This window comes from Anolis carolinensis, chromosome 6 (genome assembly GCF_035594765.1).
Source record: "Anolis carolinensis isolate JA03-04 chromosome 6, rAnoCar3.1.pri, whole genome shotgun sequence".
Lineage (NCBI taxonomy): Eukaryota > Metazoa > Chordata > Lepidosauria > Squamata > Dactyloidae > Anolis > Anolis carolinensis.
The window spans coordinates 17,760,851-17,783,168 of NC_085846.1; the positions used below are offsets into that span (position 1 = coordinate 17,760,851).

Here is a 22,318-nt window from a genome sequence, read left to right on the forward strand (position 1 = left end):
ACGAGAAGTGTTGTCGCGTCAACCAATGGGCAGTACGGAGGCGGGGCTTATTTCCCCTCCTCTTTCTCTTTCTTTGGAGTGACAGCGGGGCCGCCCAATGGGTGATCCCGTTTCTACCTCCCACCTTTGAGACCGTTGAGGGGGAGGGGGCGGGCGCGCGGCGGCTTCTCTCTTTCAGCGTCTCATTCGCAAGATGGCGGAGGCTGCAAACTGCATCATGGAGGTGAGGGCGCGTGGGAGGGGGGAAGGAGCGGGAGAAGGGGGGAAAGGGGGCTCGGGGGAGGCCCCAGGCCCTAGAAACCCTTTCCCCACTGAGCCCGGGCCCTTTGGGGGGTCCATTTAGGGAGAGACCCCCCCACACACACTCCTTTCCCATTCAAAGGCCTGTCCACTCCTCATAGTGAACCCCAGAGCGCCTCTCCCCATCGTCATGGGTTCCTTCTCCTTCCAAGATAAAGGCCTTTTGGGTCTCATTGAAATCCCCTCTTTTCCCATTGACGGTTTTTTTCCCCCTTGGTAATTTCCCCACATCGTTAAATGGAATGAATTATTTCGATTTATTACTATTTTATATCTATTAGGCCCCTTCCACACAGCTGAATTAAAATCCCACATTTTCTGCTTTGAACTGGAATATATGGCAGTGTGGACTCAGATAATCCAGTTCAAAGCGGATATTGTGGGATTTTCTGCCTTGATATTCTGGGTTATATGGCTGTGTGGAAGGGCCCTCACATTGTTGTGGTTATTACTATTATTCTATTTTATGATCCCTCCATACAGCCATATAACCCAGAATATCCAGGCAGATAATCCTCAATATTTGATTTGAACTGGATTATTTTGAGTCCACACTGCCATATAATCCAGTTCAGTTTTGAGTTTATACGGCTGTGTGGAAGGGGCTTTAGTTTATGATGGCTTATTATTATATTTACGTCCCAATTTATGATAATCTCCCCACATTATAATGAGGAAAGGATTCTTCCCCATATTACTACTATTATTATTATTATTATTATTATTATATTGGAATAATGAGGAATTATTATATGAGGAATAATGAGGAAACATTTTTATTACCTGGTTGCTGTGAGTTTTCCGGGCTGTTTGGCCATGTTCCAGAAGCATTCTCTCCTAACGTTTTGCCCATATCTATGGCAGGCATCCTCAGAGGTTGTGGGGTCTGTTGGAAACTAGGAAAGTGGGGTTTATATATCTATTGAATGTTCAGGTTGGGAGAAAGAACTCTTGTCTGTTTGAGGCAAGTGTGAATGTTGCAATTGGCCACCATGATAATCATTAAATAGCCTTGCAGCTTCAAAGCTTGTCTGCTTCCATCCTGGGGGAATCCTTTGTTGGGGCGTATTAACTGATAATGATTGATTCATTTCTGGAATTCCCCTGTACTGAGTATTTTTCCTCCCCCCCCCCCACCCCCACAGATATATAAATCCCACTTGCCTAGTTTTCAACAGGCCTCACAACCTCTGGGGATACCTGCCATAGATTTGGGCGAAATGTCAGGAGGGAATGCTTCTGGAACATGGCCATATAGCCCAGATAACCACCCAGTGATTCTGGCCATGAAAGCTTTCTACAACATATATTGTTATTCCATTCCAATTTATGGTAATGTGATCTCCATAAGAAACAAATTATTTCTCCTCACTTGATATGTACATCATTATTATCATATTATATTTTCAGATCATCTCCCCATATTAATATGAGGAATAATGAGGAATCATTTTATTATATTATTATTATCATTCTTACTATTCTATCCCAATTTCTGATGATCTGATCTCATAAGGAACAGATTCTTCCTCCTCACTTGATATGTATGATTATATTCCACCTTCTTAACGAGGCTCAAAAATATTATATTATGTCGATATATTGTAATATAATATTTACAAATGACTGATCATCTCATTATGAGGAATAATTTTTGTTATTATATTATTATCAATTTCTGATGATCTGATCTCGTAAGGAACATATTCTTCCTCATTTGATATGTATTATATCCCACTTCCTTAACGAGGCTGGAAAATACAATTTTAAATATTCAATAAATCTCTTCCCCAGAGGCGTCGGCATAAATCGTGGGGGGGTGTGTGTGCTTTCTATCATGTTAATTGGGTCTCTCCCCCCCCCTCCCCTCCCCCTCCCCTCCCCCTCCTTTCCTGGGGCTCCCTGTAGCCACTGTGATTTTCGGTGGGTCCTATGAAATCCGGCGGCCCCGTTTTCTCTATCGCTGGCTGCCTCCGTAAATCGGCTGCTTCCCTCCTCATGGTCCCCGCATGGCACGCCTCGCCCCAGAGGGCTCCGCCTTCTCCGGCCCCGCCCCCTCCCGCCTCGTGAGAAAGCGCGCCGGCCCGAGAAATACGCCTCGTTCCTCCCCTTTTATAGACGGATCCCCCTCCTTTCCTCATCCCAAACCGCCTGGAGCTCTCTGCCCCGCAGAGATGCCCAGAGCGTTTGAGGCGCACTTCTCTGTGCCAAGCCTGCAGTCATCTATTGGGATGAACCTAAGGGCACGTGGAGCACGTCTGCACTGTCGCCCCAGTGGAGCTCTTTGTCCAGGGAGAAGCCTCCCACCTTTTGAATAGCTTGGAATGTTTCCCCTGTTCCATTGGCCCCTTCCTCACAGCTCTATAAAATCCACATTGAGCTGCATTATATGGCAGTGTGGACTCAGATAACCCAGTACCCCACCAGACATGCCCTATATCCCTGGATCTGATCCCAGGATGTTTGCTTTAAACTGGATTATATGAGTCTGCACTGCCAGATAATCTGGGGTCAGTTCCTGGGATATAGGGTATGTCTGGAAGGGACCCCAATTCAAAGGAGATGTGGATTATCTGCCTTGATATTCTGAGTTATATGGCTGTGTGGAAGGACCCTAAGTTAACCAGTACCCATAGGGATTGGCAGTTGCCGGATACATATAGTTTCTGGTTGATTGAAAGTTATTATTAAAATAGGCCTAATTGTAGTAGACTCTCAGTTAAGCGGCACCTATGGGGATTGGTAGATGCCGGATACATGTAGGCTCCTTTCACAGAGCTGTGTGAAAGGGCCTGTTGTTTATTGCTTGAAAGGCCTCTTCTACACAGCTGTATAAAATCCCACATTATCTACTTTCAACTGGGTTATATGGCAGTGTGGATTCAAGACCCTTTCACACAGCCCTATAACCCAGAATATCAAGGCAGAAAATCCACAATATCTGCTTTGAACTGGGTTATCTGAGTCCACACTGCCATATATTCCAGTTCAAAGCAGAAAATGTAGGATTTTATTCAGCTGTGTGGAAGAGGCCTGAGTCTGCACTGCCAGATAATTTGGAATAAACAGAAAACCTGGGATCAGATTCTGCGATATAGGGCCCTTTCACACAGCCATATAACTGATAAGTAGATAATCCACAATATCTACTTTGAACTTGAGACCCTTCTACACAACTCTATATCCCAGAATATCAAGGCAGGAAATCCCACAATATCTGCTTTGAACTGGGTTATCTGAGTCCACACTGCCATATATTCCAGTTCAAAGCAGAAAATGTGGGATTTTATTCAGCTGTGTGGAAGAAGCTATAGTAATTAAAAACAAATTAGGACCAATAAAGACAAATTTCACATAACACAGCTTTACTGTACAGGCAGTCCCTCAACATCGCACTGGAGCATGAATCCACTTTAAATCCGGTTTCTGCCTCCTACAGAATTCTGGACTCTGTAGTTTAGTGAGTCCCAGGAATTGTCTGGCTGAGCTGTTTAAAGCCCCCTCTTTAAAGTGGATCCAAGCTCTAGTGTGATGAGGTTCCCTGAGTTATAAACATCTGACTTACAAATAACTCTCTGCTCAGAACAGCATGTGTGAGAGACAACAGGAAGTGAGGGAAATCTATTCCTCCTAAGAGAAATTCACTCCTGGAAGAGTCATCATGGGGGAAACGTGTCTCTACTGAAGCTATATCCCCAATCCTTGTTTACACAACAAGCCAATTTTTTCAAAATCCAATTATCACAGGCAGCAAAATGAACACCACAGGCGTGTTAACTCTTCCCTATGCTATCCAAAGCTTAGCAAGAGAAAGAGCACACTGGAGTTACACTTTAAAAATGTACGTGTTCCCACCTCCATACAAATTCAACATAAGCACCACCCTACAGAACCTATCTTGTTCATAACTTGGGGACCTCCTGTATTCCTATATTATACCATAAACTCTGTGTTGACTTGATATTCATATTGAAATGTATTCATTAAAACAAATTAGGGCTAATATAGACAAACATTATTTAATGTGACACAGCTTTACTCTAAAAAAGCTTTTTCAGTTAAAAGTGTTATTTCTTCCATTTTTGCCAGTTTCTTAAGTTCCAGTTAACTGAGAGCCTACTGTGTCTGTAGGTTGGGCATCCCTTTTCTGAAATTCAGTCATAAAAGTGGCTGAGATATTGGCACCTTAACATTCCAATGGTTCAGTGGACACAAGTTTAGTTTCATACACAAAATTATTAAATATAAGCTATGTGTATAAGGTATATATGAAAGAAATTAATTTCGTATTTGGGTTGGGGTTCCATCTGCAAGATACTTCATTTTGTATATGCTAATACGTACTCCTTTTAAAAAATGAACCGAAGTATAGAACACATGGTTCCAAGCATTTCAGATAAGGGATGCATAAATTTACTTACTTACTGTTTTGGGGGTAGATTGCTCATAGTGGGAAATGCTGGAGTCTTCTGAGGGTTGTAAAAACTGCCAGGGAAAACTCAGAACATGAATAGTGTGGTGAGCATCCTTGAGGGATACTTTTAGAATTCAAGTTGGGGAGGAAAAGGATGAGAGGAAAAAAAATCCAGGCAGGTTAGGATATTGGAGGTTTGGTCATCTAGGTTTCAAGGTAGATTTGGACGACCGGTATCTTGGAGAAAGGAAAGAGATTTAAATTGGAGCCCTAGGATTGGGTTGGATGAGACCTGTAAAGGATGTTGCATGAAGCTCTGAGGAGGGAAATAATGTGAGCTGGGGGAAGTTTCCTGTGACAGGAAATTGATTTCTCCCCGCCATTTCACCATGTGGCACTCATTGAAACAAAGACAAAGCCGGTATTGGGACAGCCCAACTTCCTCGCTGGAAAGGGAAGGGGGATGTTTTGGGAAAGGTGGGCATACTGCCGCCTTTTAATTATTAATGGTTTCAGAAAAACTTTTGAAAAGTTACTTTTTCAGATTATAGCTCCCTGCAGCAAAATCTGCAGCCAGCTTTGCTTTTGGTGGATTCTAGGATTTGTAGTAAAGAGGAAACTTTTATAAGCATTTGCAGATACTTTAGAGAACAGTTTGCATGTGGTTTATGATCAAAATGCAAGCCGCCAGATACTGATTTGCAGTTCTCATCAGACCTTGCCAGGATGATCAGTGGTGAGAGATGCTGGGAGTTGCAATCCATTATCTGGAGGGCTGCTTTTTGACCCTACCTTAAACAATATCCCAGATCTATTACCACATTCCCTGGGAACTTTCTGGAAACTGACTGACTCTTCTTCTTTTGGAAACAAGTTTATTGCCATTTTTTCAGCTTGCTATCAATTTTTTTTGTAACTTGCACCAAACTGGATTCGGGAATTGATCCATTGTGTCCCCTTAGACCAGGACAAAGGGTACTATTGGTAGCTTGTAGTATAGATGCAGAGCATAGATTTATTTATTTATTTACAACATTTATATCCCGCCCTTCTCACCCGAAGGGACTCAGGGCGGCGTACAAATTGGCAATAATTCAATGCCTACACATAATTAAAACAGCAATGAAAATCCAATAAAACAATTAAAACAATATAAAAATATAAAACATGTGATTAAAATCCATTCCTCCAAAATCCTCGTGCTGTAGCCTACAGCACCTGCTATTTATAGATGTATAAATAGCAGGTGCTGTAGGCTATATTTCAGAAGAAGAAACTGGCAAAACCATCTTGAAATATTCCTTACATAAGAAAACCCTATGAAATTCATGGGGTCACAATAAGTCGATAGGCAACGTATTTGAAATGGGATAGGGCGAAAAAGTGCTTTGGAAATAATATATTTCAAATGGCTACTGGAAATAGACCTTGAATGTCAAGGACATAATACTTGAATTAATAACCTTTGGTCCTCCCCCATGTCCATTGTGGTTGGGGCTGATGGGTTTGGGAATTAACAATATCTCAAGTGCCACCAGTTTCCACCCTTTTACCTTGTGGTGTTGGGAATTTCCCCCACATATCTTAAATAACCTGTGCAAATAGTTTCTTGTTTTGTTCACCTTTGTTACTTTAAAGCACTTCTGGCATAACTGGGGTTTTACTTCATCCCCTTCCTGGAAATACTGTCCCAGACCAAGTAGATCTTCAAGAGGGGTGCTCGGAATAGGGAAAGTGCCAGAAAGAGCAGTTATCAATTTGACGAGGGGTGGTGTGTTAACAAAGCAGTCTGGCAAATCCCCATATAGCAACCTTGTCATTTTTTGGCTGACTTTTTTTTCTATTCTGGGCCTAGGATTGTGATAATCCCATAAGAGGCCTCATTCAAACAGGAGGCGACCTTGTTCTGTGGACTACGGAAGTATATGCCTTATTGTTGGGGGTGGGGGTGGGCTGTCTCTTTCCCATAAGGGAGCTGTTTGTGAAGACTTTCCCCCATTTCTTACATCTACCTGTGTTGCCATGGCAGTCCTGAGGCCAGGTGTCATGCTCTGAAGGGGAACTTGGTTCTTCTTGCTACCAGTGTCAAACAAAGTAGGAGCTGCCTTTGACACCTCTCCCTATAGATCACAATCTGGCCACCTTTTCGCCCTCTCCCACAAGACTTGAATCCAGTCTCCGGCTCAGTTCCCGTTGAGCTCTGAATTGACTTTATTTCCCTTGTTACTCTCTCTTTCCTAGAATTTTGTAACCACGCTGGCTAATGGGATGAGCCTGCAGACTCCGCTAGAAGATGTAAATATCCTTTGAGTACCTGATGGCTAAACTAGTGCCCAACCCTGGGGTGGGTGAGGCACGCTAGCCCTGGCCAAATCTGTTTTCCTTCCTATGTCACCAGCTTGGTGGGGTTCACTGTCCCATAGCACCCTTCTCTCCCTTGTATATGTCCTTTGCTTTTAAAAATGCCTCTTTAGTTGCTCCTCTGGTTTTGTAGGCAGCTTGCTTAGCGATACTGCTCTTCTTCAAAGTCAGTAGGAACAACTTACCATCCTTTCCCATGGATTGTAGAAAATGGTCACTTTCTGTTGCCATTCTTCTTCCTGTGCATTGTATCCCATCTTCATATAACGCGTTTTAATTTCTGTTCCTGTACATTTTTTGATACATATATTCAATTAATTCTCATTAACAGTCTTAACTCATTATACTCTTCCTATGTAGTCTGGGAGGCAAGACTTTTTTAAAATTGGGGCATGTACCATACTTTACTTGCAGGGTGGTTATTCTCAGTTCTCACTGAGTTAAGAGTATTGAGCCAGGTCATAGCAGTTTATCATAAATAGTTCAGTTTGCTGTTATTGTGATTCAGTGAATTTGGCCTTAGTGGAGCCTCTCTAAGGCCCCTTCTATACTGGCTCTATATCTGATCTCAAATTATCTTCTTATCCCAGATTTTCTGGCAGTGGAGACTCATATAATCCAGTTCAAAGCAGATAACCTGGGATCAGATCCTGGGATATAGGACAGTGTAGAAGGGACCTAATCATTTTGTTCAGAGAGGAGTTGCAATGGGAAGTCTGGGGGTGGGGAATAATTCCTCCATTTTGGGGGAAAGGGGAGAGAGCTACTTTGTTTATTCTCTTGTCTTCACTACACCTTCATATCCATATTTCTAGTCTTCATAGTTGCATAGGTACAAACAAAGTGTGAGAGCAGTTTTCTTCGGGAGTTTTCAGTGCTGGTCAAAGGAATAGGCTGCTTTATTATTATTCCACTTTTCTCTCAGGACTGGGAACCAGAACGGCTATACTTAGCCCATCTGCTCATAGGTGCTAGTAGATACACCCTTCTGATGTGCTTCACACCTACTCCACTTCCAGTGTTTTGTACTCCTGTTTCTGAAACCCTTCTCCTATTGTAGTATAACCCTCTTGAAGCACATTTTCCTTCCTTCATGTCTATCTGCTATGAATGTACAATCTTGACTGGTTACACATTTGATGGAAATGTACATGTGGGAGGCAACGGGATTTGTGGTGCAGGGAGGTGGGTGGCTCTGGATGCATGGGTGGTGGTATTAAGAGTGCTTGACTCATTGCTTCCTTAACTTATATTGCAGCTCCCCACTCGTGGGGGCAGTCGGGGGGTAGTGCAACCCAGGAGGTAGGCCTAAAAACCAGTATAGCCTGCTGCCCTTCCCCTGGGGTGGGAGTGGAAGGATTTTCCCCACGTGCCATGCAAGGGGAGAAAACAGCTACAGTTCTATAGCTACAGTAGAGCTAAGAAGACTAATGTAACAATAGGTTTCTGACAAAGGACAGATTATTCAGTTGTAACTAGATAGGGAATAACACCCACAGTATCATCCTTTCTAACGCATATTTCAGAGGTAGGAACAGGCAAAATAATCTTGAGTATTCCTTGGAAGTCAACACCTTGATGAAGGGAGCAAGAGAGGATCCAGAGGGTTACACCCTTGTTGTGGAGGTACCTATAGGTTTAAACCAACACCTTGAATTGTTTCAACAAGAGGAGTGATTCTTTGCAGGCACAAGAACACTGGTATAGGTATTCTCAGTGATCAACTTCCCAAGACATCAGACCTTTGTCACATCACTGGGGGCAGATTCATACAGCGATGGATCACTCTGGTTTTGACAGCATGAGTGGTTGTTAGAGAAGAGGAATCCAACAGCAAGTCGTCGGGTTTTTTTTGTAAAAGTATGAGTAAAAGAATTCCTTTGGAACTGAAACTTCCAGTGACTTAAGTGACTGGGGGATTCTGGCAGTACATTTTCAAAAGGTCACTTTGCCATACTCTAGCTTTTTAAATACAGAGATGGCAACTTGAAGCCTCTCAGATGTGATTAGACTGCATGACCTATTATCTCTCGCTAGTGTCTGCTTCCTGTAACTTATGTCTGTTGCAGGTATCTCCCCTGCTCAGACATCCCCCATCCTCAACTCTCCATAGACACATGTGCTTGACAGCATGGTTTCTACACATGAGGCACAGATGCCAATGAGTGACTAGATTTTCTGTAGTTCTAATATTTTTGTCTTCCTTACATTCTGTATATTGAGCAGGTTCACTTAGCTCCTGAGGAAATGAAAGCTGGGATGGACTTGAAATGTGTTTATGGTCCCCCATTTTTCCTGTTGTCTAAAGCGAAGAATGGAATAGAAATTTGATGGTTATCTAGTTGAAAGGTCTAGTAAACCACATCTCAGAGCTGTGTACCATCTGTTTCTTTCCTACACAAAATGTTTTATCACTTCCTTTTTAGAATGAAATGACCTGCTAAAAAGGTTTCAGGTTCCTCTCCTAAACAGTCCGTTTTAAAGGGGGAGGTTGCCTTGAAAGGTACGTCAGGACATCAATGTGCAGTCAAAGTTAACCCGCCCCATCACACGCTGAGTAAAAATAGCACTTTATCTAAGAATAAACGTGAATAATCCCTCAAGGCGAGCTAATGCTCGGACAGTAAAAGGACATTCTGCTCTTGTGATCTTGAGGTTTTCGCGTTACTGAGGTGTTTCAAAATGAATTATCCATGGAAGCAGAATAAGACGGGCCTTAGGAATTTCTAAAACTCAGTGACTTGCTGCTCAGTTAATGAAGAGCAGCTGTTTGAATTTAGCTTAGCAATAGGTCACCACTAGCATTGATGTGAGTATTGCCTGTCCAGCAATGCATGTAGCTCTTCCATAATTTTCATAGGCACTAATTTGATCAGTGCTGCTCAAAATAGTGGTCCCTGGACTTGTGCCTTTAGCTTTTGGACCCTAGAGAACTCCAAGTTGAAGTTGATAGGCATAAATATGGTGTTGCTCCCTGGCATCTACGGGAAGAAACCCTGCTAGCCTTATCTGGAGAAACACTGCTGTGGATCATTTTTGAAGGAACCCTTAGGCTGGAATGGGCCACTGCCAAGTACGTAGGGGTTGTTTTTCATTCTCGAACCTTCCAAGGGAAGCATTAGCAACTCTGGTGCAAATGAAAGTGACATCATGTCACTTTTGCTTGATTCTGGGGTGGACTTTCTCCCCACTTTTCGAATTACTTGGGATGAGGAAACTGACATTTTCTAGTAATGCTGTGCTGTTGTTTTGCTTAACAATAGGCTCTAATTCTTTTTTTCTAGATTTTCAAGCAGAGGATCATGAAATAGGGAACTGCTGATCACTTAACATATAGAAAAGGAGTGTGGGGAGAAATGTAATGAGAACTCTTCAGGGAGGCCTGTATATCTTTGTGGAGAGTGTTTGCTAAAGATTCTTTCTTTCTTTCAGGCTACTATGCTTGTGGCCTTTTCCCCTCCAGCCATCATTCCCTTTGTAGTTAGTGCAGCAGCAGAATTCTGGCCTCAGTCTGTGACATCTCCAATAAAACTTGAGCCATTTGGTCTTTTTATTGAAAGGGTATTAATAGAACTTCCAGATGTGTTGCATGACAAATTCTACTGTCTTCAGGCCTGTATGCTGGGTGATTATGATGATGAGAGCTGTGACCTATGCGTTTAGTGGGCAGTCAGTTGGGAAGGATTGCTTAATCTCATTAGTTGATTAAACCTTGCAACCTATGCAGCTCAGTTGCTGGCTGATGAATCCTAAGGGGTAAAGGGTGAAAGAACAGTTGTAGGGAAAAGGCAGCCTTAGGAGATTTATAGAATCGTAGCGGTAGAAGAGATCACACAGGCCATCCAGACAACCCCATCCTTCCATACAGGAATACATAATCAAAGCACTCTCAACATATAGTGATCTATCCTCCTTTTAAAAACATCCAGAGAAGGAGGTTCCACCACACTCCAAGGCAGCATATTTTTCTGTTGAGAAGTTACTGAGAGGCCCTGGGGTGATTTAAGCCAGTTTCATCTTAATGCCCTCTTTCTTTTGCCAGGTCTCATGTACCACCCAGCCGGAAAGCAGCGGAAAGCCGACAGCGGAGGAGATGACCTCCAAGGATTACTATTTTGATTCTTACGCCCACTTCGGGATCCACGAGGTGATGGGAGTTGAATTGAGAATGGGTCAAAATGTTCCTTCTTAGCAGGATTCTTTTCTGTTTAATGGGGTGCAAATGGCTTTTATGAAGGTTTTCTGAACCTGCATTTTTGTCCTTTTCTCTACCCACTAGGAAATGCTGAAAGATGAGGTGCGCACACTGACCTACAGAAATTCCATGTTTCACAATCGACACCTCTTCAAAGACAAAGTGGTTCTGGATGTTGGCAGTGGAACTGGGATCCTTTGCATGTTTGCAGCCAAGGCTGGTGCCAAACGGGTCATTGGGGTGAGCAAGACGCCCATGTTCCTATTGGCCCCCTTTTTATAATGGATGATAGATATTCTAAAACAGGTGGGCAGCTGTGATCACCCACCATCTACCCCTAACAAAACTGGAAGTGAGACTGCTTCACTTCCACTTTGTTTTACTGGGCTAAAATGTGATCAGATTTGATTCAATTTAGGGCATAGTGGAGGTTAAGCAGGCACAAACCCACCACTTTTTGTGTAGCTGCCATCATTTACCCAAAACCTTATAAGTTGGTTTTTGAATGAAAATAACATTTTTAAATGGGAATATGTGGGCTTTCAGAGCTCAAAATGGTGTTGGCGGAGCCTCATGTTGACCACATTTCCCCCCACCCTGGAGTTTGATGAAAACTTGAAAGTGAGCAGAATGCCATGGGTTCTGCAACAGAGCTTGGAAAAGTTACTTTTTGAGCCTCTGTCCTCAGAATCCTTTCACTAACTGGGGATGATTCTTGGATTTGTAATCCAAAAAAGGTAACCGTTCTCAACTCTGCTTGTGCACTAAGATAAATTCTGCAATCTGAAAACCACCAGCACACCACTGTATAAACACATAATACCTCTTGAATAATAGGTGGTTAAGTCAGATTAAATTTTTCCTTCCTGCAGAATTTAGCTTAATAGGACCAGTTGGATAGGCCTCATGGTGAGATTATTTTATATACTTTGGTACCATGGAAAGAAAGAGAATATTGCAGGCCTGATTCCTAGGGTTTTCATATATTCAGCAAAAGTCTGGGTTTTTTTTTTTTTTTTTTGGAAAAACAGTTACACACATCTTCCTTGATTTTGTAATTGAGGTTGTACCCTTTGTTATTGTGATCAACTAAATTACATCCAGCCTTGGATAATAGTAAAGGCTTTTTAAACTCTATTGAAGCAATGTTTGGTGATGTGAAATTACATGAACTAGTATTTTGGCTGAGCAGGAAAAGGAAGGAGAAACATTTTTACTTCTGTATGATAGACTATGGATTGAATTTCTTTTTTTGGAATTACTTTCTTAACAGATTGAGTGCTCCAGTATCTCTGACTATGCCGTGAAAATTGTCAAAGCCAATAAACTTGATCATGGTGAGTAATTTCTTTTTAGATATCCCGTCTGTACTTCTCAACTTTGGTGCCATTTACTTGGACATGTCTTGTAGGGAACACTACAGGTGAAATGTGCCTGCCATTCATTCTGTCCCTCATTTTGTCTCAGAATATCTAACACAAAGTGTAATCACTACAGGACGTGCAACTACAACACCACCCATGTGAAACTTGGGGTCATTATAGTTTTCTTTTAGATAGTTTCCAGAAGGACTGTTTTCTCTATTTCCTTTTGATTTTATGCCTCTCAATTTAAAGAAAAGAATTTTGTTTTAGAAACAGGGCTGCCCTGTGGTTGTAGGTTTTTAATATTAAAAACCTTGTTCTAATTATGCAGGAAAACGGCTGTTATATGACCCTTCTCCACCCTCTCAGTGAAAGCTGTGACTTATGCTTGGGTCACTTCTCATCTTGTGACTCCTGCAACTTCCTCCTCCTCGGCCTTCTGTTTGGCAACTCATCCCCTCATCACAGTGTAGAACTCAGCTGCCATATACTTACTGTTTCATCATACTATGATGTGATGCCTCTCTTTTCACTTTAGACTTGCTTTCTCGCAGCTCTGGAACCTTTTTATAATTAACTTCATACTCTTCTCAGATCTATACCACATGTCCCTGACTCTAGCTCAGCTCTACCATTGATTTTCTGAAGCTCATCAGTTTAACTGTTTCTCCCTTGCTGCCTTGTAGGCTTGAATCTGCCTTCCAAGCATCCTTATGCTGCTGATCTTTTTTAAAGTTAGGAAATTATATGTATTAAATTAGCTTGTATCTTCTTTCTTTCCCATCCTGCATGTTCCCCTCAAGTGGTCTCCATCATCAAGGGCAAAGTGGAGGAAGTGGAGCTGCCTGTGGAGAAGGTTGACATAATCATCAGTGAATGGATGGGCTACTGCCTCTTCTATGAATCCATGCTCAATACTGTTATCTATGCCAGGGACAAGTGGCTGGTGAGTCTATTGTCTTTCTGTTAATTATCAAGTCCAGAGTCTGATTCCATGCCTTGCTGTTTCCTTTTGTATGACACGGGAATAATGATATAGTCTCCGTTGAATAGCGATGGCTCGAGTGGCAGAACGTTGATTGCTTTGGCCAAAAGAGTACTTCGTGTTGAGCAGCCCTTATTTGAAATTCCAAAATCCTTAATAATCCAAAATCTGAAATGGCCCCCATGTGTAGCTGACATAGTAACACTTTTGCTTTATGATTATTCAGTGTACACAAACTTTGGTTCATGCACAAAATTATTAAAATATTTTACAAAATTGCACTCAGGCTATGTGTATAATGTTTCTATGAACCAGAAGTGATTTTTTTTGTTTAAATTTGGATTCCAGCTCCAAAATACATCATTATGTACTTTTATGCAAATGCAGCTATCACAGAATTCAAGATGCAACACACTTCTGGTTTTTAGCATTTTGAATAAGGTATACTCAACCTGTAATTTAAGTTGGCTATTACCAAGAGCCAAAATGCTCTTACTCTTCCAAATACACCAATTTCTACCATAGTAGAACAGTGATTAGTCATTTGTATTCCTCTGCTATGAAAATTTCACTGAGGCTGTTTTGCTCCATGATGAGGAAGGTCCCTTTCCACCTTCTAGTACTCCCCCCTGAATGGGACCTTTCTCTTCATGGAGTGAAATTTTCATAGCAGAGGGATACAAGTGACCCATCACTGTTCTGCTATATTACCTTACTTGCTTCTGGAAACAGGGATTGTCCTTAACCTCCTTAAAGTCCATTTGTTAGGAAGGAAGAGAATAATTGAAAGGAAGAAAGGAAAGGAGTTGAATTTCTTGTTAGTACTCTGCCTCTTCCTGCCTTTTGCACGTCCTTCACACATCTATGAATATATTACCCCTGAAGGAGTGCATCCATCCTTGAAAAGCCCTTTAATGCCATGCGAGTTTTACAGGTACTTTGTTTTTCAAAGACCTGTTCCTTATGGTGCTCTGACTACTCCGGTATTTATAGAGGGCTGAAGAAATGGGGAATGTTACTTGGTTGAAGTACAATTTCCATAATTCAACATTCCTTCAAGCTCTGGAAGGCTTAGGTTTTTTAAGACTGGCTGTTTAGAAGCAAGTGCTAGATTAGATCTCATTTTTAATCAGTTACAAGGGAACGGCATTTAAAGAATAAAAATAAATGGTGCTGTCCTCTTTCCGCAACCTATTTTGTTTCAGGCAAATGAAGTGATTTGGATTTAACTGATTCAATGATAGCTTAAACGATGATACCTTCATGTAAATGTTGGCTATTTTATGAATTCTGCAGCTCAGCCCTCCTGAAGATCACCTCAAAAGTTAAAACATTAAATATTATACTGTAATAACTTTGGTGTGAATGCAGCTGGAATTTCTTAGCATTACTGTACATACCTAATTGGAGTCTCATTACTGCTAAAGTCTTAAGAACATGATATTGGGACAGTTATTTATTGCCATTTTTCATCATCCAAACTAGAGTACTGCTTCATGGGAAGGAGTCCCTTTACCTCAGTTATTTAGCTCAGGGAATTGGATTCTGCAGGGAGGGATGGCTTATGAGTGCTGTGGAGCTCCACCAGCCCTAACATCTTCCTTCCAAATCCCTCTTGTCCCAGACTCCTGATGGGCTCATATTTCCAGATCGTGCTACGCTGTACATCACAGCTATTGAAGACCGGCAGTACAAAGATTACAAAATCCACTGTAAGTAGGTTGTTCTTTGATTTACAAGGGGCAAGACCAGGCCCTCAAAGGGAGGATAGCTGGAGTCATGACAGGATGAAGCCTTCAGTTTCTAAACTTTATTCTGTGTGCTCCATCTTTATACCTCTTGTGAGAGTAGCACCTTGCCCTGTTTACCTTCTCTGGGGTCCCCAGCCTGGTCAACAGAATGTGAAGTGAGACATAGAAGGCCTGAATATATACTTAATGGTCATCTTAAAAGCTTTATTACTTTGGAGGAGATGGTAACCGGATGAGAAATGGTGTTGAAGCCTGGGATTTAGATTACTTCTCCCACCTCAGTTTCCCTCTTGTAGAAAAGCAAAGAGGGAGTGAGGCTAGTCTGTGGACAAAGCCCTGATGTTGGCTATGGAGTTAGTAATAAAGTTCAGCCCATTGGGAGGGCATGAGGTATGAATGAATCATAGAACCTTAGACTTTGAAGGGATCCCAGGAGCAATCCAGCCCAACCCTCTGCTATGCAGGATTCAAAGAATACCCAGCAGATTGGACTAGATGGTCCATATGGTCGCTTCCAATAAATGGCCATCCAGACTTTATTTAAAAACCTCCAAAGAAAGAGACTCCACGTATGACCAGACTTTCTAATGTTTACGTGGAATCTCTCTTCCCATAGTTTGACTCCATTGTTCCGTATCTTAGTCTGTGGAACAGCAGAAAACAAGCTTGCTCCATCTTATGCTCCATGTTCTAGATCAGTTATCTGCTTCTTGTTTATTTGTTCCTTCCAACATGTTCTAGAAATTTCTGTGACATGCAGGGGTTCTCGCTAGCAAAAGGGTTACCTGAAGCTCAAAAGCTTGAAAATTACCAATTTAGCCCAATGTTATGGGGAAGCAAAGTTTGATCTGCTTCTCTTGGAGTTGCCCATTTTGAATTAGATTGATGGTAGTTGGTGGATTGCCCTTACAGCATCTGATTCTTCTCTCTCCAATCTGTGCCTCTTATTACAGGGTGGGAAAATGTGTATGGTTTTGACATGTCATGCATCAAAGATGTGGCCATCAAAGAGCCACTTGTGGATGTCGTTGACCCAAAGCAGTTGGTCACCAATGCCTGCCTCATCAAGGTATGACTGGGGTGGGGACAATATTTTCTTTTTGCTTGCCTCCATTACTGTTGTTCCTGAGCATATTCTAAAACAGGAATAGTCGTTTATCCATCCATTACACCATTATAATATACTTTACCTCACATTGATTAGCCCCCTCAAAGCTGAACATTATACTGAGCACAGTGCAAAACTCAAAGCAAACATGATTCTAACCTGCAAGGTTTTGGGTAAATAGTAGAACGAGGAAGAGGAAGCTGACCTATTATCCACTCACTGAAGGAGGATACAGGCTGGAGTTTGTCTCTTGCTGAACTAAGTAGGTAGGTATTCTTGCATCAGTTACATGCTCAGCAGGTACTCTTGGTAGTGGGTTTGGAGTTCAGATGTTCTTTATGGCAGTGGAGGTGGGTGACTTGATGAATTCCACAGGCATAGTGCAGGGAGGAAATGGATGCAAACAGGTCAAGAATTGGGGATCAGACACAAAATATTGGAAGGGCCTGCCTTAAAAGAGATCTGTCTGGGAGGTTTTTTTGCCTTTGCAAATCTTTCAGATCTGGAATAGCCACTCGGGAGGAGAGCCACCTTGTGTGCGCTTGCTTCCTTCATTACCTCCAGTTCCATTTGCAGATGGTGTCATCTCCCAAGTGTTTGGCTATAGGGCCAGAGGAGTTAGTTATTGAAAAGAATACTTCCAGTGTATCATCCTGGTTATGTCTTTTTTTAAATCAGCCATTGCTTATCCATTGTCCTTTTTCTCTCCTTACGGCTGGCAGGAGGTAGATATCTACACAGTGAAGGTGGAGGACCTCACCTTCACATCGCCCTTCTGTCTCCAAGTGAAGCGGAATGACTACATCCATGCCTTGGTCGCCTATTTCAACATAGAGTTTACCCGTTGCCACAAGCGCACTGGCTTTTCCACCAGTAAGAGACAGAGCCTTGATTTGGGAAACATTTTCAGTACATTGCATTCCAAGTGGGTGCTTGTAGTGTAGATTTTGGTAGCTGGGAGAAGTGAAGCTTTAATTTTAAAACCCACTGCATTAGGAATTTAGCAAGTAAATAGACAACTAGCTGTTATCTAATATTTTGGGGGAGAATGTACTGTTGTAAGCAAATAGGTGGCCCAGTTGCAGCTAGACAATGTAATCTAGTCCCTGAGTGTGAGACAGATAACAACAACAACAACAACAATAATAATAATAATAATAATAATAATAATTTTATTTATAGACCACCCTCTCTCTGAAGGAACTCAGGGTGGTTTCCAACAATATGGCAACCATTAAATGCCAAAAGAAAACTATACAAACAGTTTATGTCCGTATAAGGCACATTAGACGATATAGGCAACCTAACTGTAACTTAATAAACAAAATGATGAAAATAAAAAATAGTAATCGAAGCTCCATCAGGCAAGGTTGAGGAATCAAATGGCTAGGAATACTAAAATGGACCTAATCAACTGTAAAAGGACTGGATGAGGGGTAGTGCAAGATACCTTCAGACTAGAAATTCATGTAGACTTTAGGGAGTCTTGAGTACAAGAAGGGAATTCCAGCAATATTGGTGAAGCAATGTGTGTGAGTAAAGTAAAGTTGGGCTGATAATAGTGGACACTCATGTGAGTGAGTGCCTTTCTCACCCGATATATTTTCCCATTGACCTGAACTTGTTCCTTCCCAGGTCCAGAATCTCCATATACCCACTGGAAGCAGACAGTCTTTTATATGGAGGACTACCTAACAGTGAAGACAGGAGAGGAGATATTTGGCACCATTGGCATGAAGCCCAATGCCAAGAACAATGTAAGTTGAGAATGTAATCCTTATTTCTGTGTGTACCTTTAGAAACCTCAGCTACATCCTTCCCTCTAGTAATGGTCAGCTGCTAAGTGCCAAGAGAAATCTGGGCCACTGAGAAACGAGAGGGATGTACCAGTATGTTTGGGAAAGAAAGGAGAGCAGGTTTGCAAAAATACTCTAAAAAACAAAACAAAAAATGTGGAAACAATACAGCCCAAAGAAAGCTTATTTTCCTTGGTAAGTATAGAAATAAAATGATTGAAAGGTGTTGGAAACATGGGTGGGAGGTAGAGGGAGACAAATCAAACAGCCTCCTTGAATGGAGGGCATTTAGCCTTGAATAGGAGCAGTGCACAGGGAGAGGTTGAAGGACTTGTAAGACCTTGGACCCTTCCAGACAGGTCCTATATCCCAGAATCTTATCCCAAGTTTTCTTTTTCTGTCAGTGTGGACTCATATAATCCGGTTTAAAGCAGAAAACCTGGGATCAGATCCTGGGTTATAGGGCGTGTCTGGAAGGCCCCCTTGTGCTCTGTTTAAAGTGAAATAGATGGTGAGACCAATGAGTTTGGGAGAGAAAATACCCCAAGTCTGGTCAGACCCAAGTTTTACCACAGCATTGCATGATTCATAGGAGACTTGGGTGGCTGCCCCCATTTTGGGACCTCACTCCCTTCCTGGCATAATCTGCACTGGAAGCTCATCTGAGAGCCCTTCTACACTGCCATATAATCCAGAATATCAAGGCAGATAATCCACATTATCTGCCTTGAACTGGATTATCTGAGTCTACACTGCCATATAATCCTGTTCGAAACCGATAGTTTGGATTTTATACAGTTGTGTAGAAGAGGCCTGAGTAAATCTGTCCACATAAAATGTACCAATTGATTTCCCCCCCTCATCATAGCAAGTGCACATGCTTTTAAAAATTGGCCATCCTTTTAATCCCAAGACCATCTCACTTCCCAGCTAAGTGGTCTTAGTTGCTCAAAACTGGAATAAGATGAATCAAATCAAGACTGAAAGTGTCTGTGTATGTTTGACTGATTGGCAGCTAGCACTTTACATTTGAAGGAGGTGTTAAGAGTGATAATAGTAGCAAGTCTAGTGAATTCTTACTCTCCCACTACCATCGCATTTCAACATCATGAGACAGGGAGGGGAGGAAGTAAGCCAGCTAAACATGTTCCTACTTGCTGAAATGAAGGTGCCCTAAAGTGGAGAGCATCAATAGGGAACCTGTGCAAAGTCTCCAGCCAATTAATTATCTGGGATTGGGGTTATAGTTGTACAGCATCTGGAGGACCACAAGTGTAATGTGTGGTAAGCCCTAAGCTCTCTTAGCCACGTGTTATCTGTATTCATTAAAAGATTTCAGACTAGTTGGTGCCAAGGGATGATATCCAGACCCATGACAGAGCATTTCAATTATGTGATTTTTATGTACCCATTGTTGCTCATTGATTGTAGGAAACACATTCTAAAACTTGAGTCTCCCTCCGCATTCACCTCACTAACTCAATGATGCTTGGCTCGTCATTCAGTGACATCAAGAGTTTAAGCATCCAGGATTTAAAAGGTCAGGGGATAAGGAGATGAAGCCAGCAACAGATGCTTTGGCCCTGAGGCACATGCTTTCACGTGTTTATGAATAAGCCCTTTGTAGGACTCCAACCAGGGAAACAATCAGCTTGCAGGCTGGAAACATGCCAGTGTGTTGTATTGGTTAAAAAGGGTGTTTGATTGTTCTTCTGCTACACTATTTACAGGGAGAAGAGAATCATTCTCCTAGCCTCCCCTTGCTTTGGAAGGAGGAGAAAAGAAGGGTTTGTTATTGTTGGGGAATTTCAAAAACAGGAAAAGTATTTAAACACAGAAAGCAGCAGGAACGATAACAGAGCAGTTTTAGGAGATCAGAAGTTTCTTGAGCAGAACAGGTAAAGCAAGTGAGCTTCATCAGTTACAGGAGCAGAATCAATCTTTGAAAGTGAAACAAACAGTGAAACAATTACATTTCTGTATAGGAAAATAAGGGCCTAACAATCTCTAGAGATGTTTCTCTCTTTCCATGTTCACAGAAGAACAAAATGGAGACTTGGGCTTGCCATGTAGCTAGAAACTTTGAATAAAAAGAGCGTGTCCCTGAAAAGTGTCAGTCTTAACAAAGAAGAGAATAGAAAGACAGGCAGGCAGAGAGGGCAGTGGGGAAGGGCTTTCCCTGCCAGCCAAACCATCTACCTATCTAGTTCCTTGATGTGGATTATAAACCTGAGCAGGATGTAGTTGAGTTCCAACAGTTACAAGGGAGTGATTTAAGGAGGAGAAATTAATCTGGTCTTTCCCTCTCCTTCCTCACCTACAGCGAGATCTGGATTTCACCATCGACCTGGACTTCAAGGGCCAGCTGTGTGAGCTCTCCTGTTCAACGGATTACCGGATGCGTTAACCCATCTGCCCCATCACCCGTTGTTTTTTCCTTCCTCCGGCCGACCTTGCGCCCAGAGCTAACTCTCCCTCTTGTCTTCTTCCGTTGACGTATCATTAACCCATTTCATTGTGTAGTTCCCTGTTGCTGCAACTCTGGGCCAGCAAGGAGAGGATCAGTATTAGAGGCTAGGGGCGGGGGGGGTGGAAGTAGCCAAGAGCCCCACGAATCCATTGCCCCTCATTTCCAGCTCCCTCCTCCCCCAGAAGAACGGGGGCTTTTAGCACAACTGAAGACACATAACGTGGTTAGTCCATCCGTCCGTTTGTTTTAAGGCCTGCGTGCTGACTGCGGACTTTCATAATGAATTTTTTTTTTGTTAGTTGGAATCATTGTTGGTCTCCTCTGCCAAACCGTATTGTCTAGAATTATTCTCCCTCCCATCCTGTTTTCAGAGTAATTCTGCTCTACAACGTCTACTCTTCTCTCTAGAGCAAAAATGCTGCTTGGGTTTTTTGGGGTTCACTCCTCTATCCAGTGTTCAGTCAAGGGGCAGGGCAAGGGAATGGGAATCCCCAACTGGTTTATATTAATCAAAAGAATACGGTTGTTCTTTGGGGGGTGGGAGGGTGGGTAGGGGGTGGCATCTCCATTTTGTGGGTGTTGTTTTTTCACTAATAGTTTTGTACTTCTCCCTCTCAAATTCCCTGTTTGGATGTGTGGGGTGGGAGTGGGTTTTTTTTTTAATCCCCTGCCCTTTGAGAGCTGACATCGTGTGACTTTCATAACTTATGGTTTTTATATGGTTACATTCATGAGGAAAAAAAAATAAAGAGGTTGAAACTAACTACTTCTTCTGTTTTCTTTGGGAAGCTGTTGTCTGTTATGTAACTGTGTTTGTGGCGTGGGTACAAATTACCTCTAGTTCAAAAAAGTATGTTTTTCAAAATACAAGTTTTCCAAGCTGTCCCCAGAATCAATAGATGAACAAGAGCTTGCTTTATTCAGGTATAAGGGAAATGTTTGCGCTCAAAATTCCCAATAAGAAAGAAAGAAAAGTTCAGTATTGTCGAAGGCATTCATGGCAGGCAAATTCTTTCTCCCATCCTGAACATTCCACAGTTTTATAAACCCCACTTGCCTAGTTTCCAACACCACAACTTCTGAGGATGCCTGCCATAGATGTGGGCAAAATGTCAGGAGAGAATGCTATGGAACACGGCCATACAGCTTGGAAAACTCACAGCAATCCAGTTCGGTATTATTTGTTCTATTTTTTTCTGGGCAGCACAGTATTAGGGGAAAGTAACTAGTAGAAAAAGCAATGAGAATGACCAAGCCATCTCTCTTCTTCAATATATGTGCATTTATACAGCAGCTGACCAACCGTACAGCAGGGATGGGCAACTGGAAGATACAGGAGCTGCTTTTGCAATCAATGTAACAGGAACAAAGATTTACATATAAGAAATGCACTTGTAATTCTAAGATGTACATGTTTAGACATGTTATATGGAAGGGGGTGGGGCTTAGAATGGAATAAAGATGGTATATATAAGACTTGATGGGCTGTTTCTGGGCTTCCATCGGCGCATAGAAGGCATTTTGAAATGCACATGTGATTGAAATGCCTTCCATAATAAAACCTTGACCCCTGC

General features: G+C 42.1%; 1 protein-coding gene across 4 annotated transcripts; it reads left to right on the forward strand.

Annotated features, from left to right (window-relative positions):
* Positions 1-67: 67 nt before the first annotated feature.
* prmt1 (protein arginine methyltransferase 1) lies at positions 68-21,507 on the forward strand. Of its 4 annotated transcripts, XM_008117500.3 has the most exons (12): positions 88-223; positions 6,956-7,013; positions 8,334-8,377; positions 11,118-11,222; positions 11,355-11,510; positions 12,544-12,607; positions 13,438-13,580; positions 15,244-15,331; positions 16,324-16,439; positions 17,201-17,351; positions 18,114-18,235; positions 20,598-21,507. In XM_008117500.3, exons 1-12 carry the CDS (start codon positions 194-196, stop codon positions 20,679-20,681), a joined length of 1,161 nt encoding a protein of 386 aa, XP_008115707.1. In that variant the 5' UTR covers positions 88-193; the 3' UTR covers positions 20,682-21,507. The 4 variants fall into 4 exon arrangements, with proteins under 4 accessions (XP_062840013.1, XP_008115707.1, XP_062840012.1 ...); XM_062983942.1 differs by lacking the exon at positions 8,334-8,377 and having other exon boundaries at positions 89-223; positions 6,956-7,009; XM_062983943.1 differs by lacking the exons at positions 6,956-7,013; positions 8,334-8,377 and having other exon boundaries at positions 68-223.
* Positions 21,508-22,318: the final 811 nt, after the last annotated feature.

What these genes read in the sequence shown, in the direction of transcription:
- prmt1 (XM_008117500.3), top strand. Translation starts at nt 194, where the DNA reads ATGGCGGAGGCTGCAAACTGCATCATGGAG. An exon ending in CAAAGATTACAAAATCCACT is followed by an intron (nt 15,332 to 16,323) that starts GTAAGTAGGTTG and finishes CTCTTATTACAG; the next exon opens with GGTGGGAAAATGTGTATGGT. An exon ending in CCAATGCCTGCCTCATCAAG is followed by an intron (nt 16,440 to 17,200) that starts GTATGACTGGGG and finishes TACGGCTGGCAG; the next exon opens with GAGGTAGATATCTACACAGT.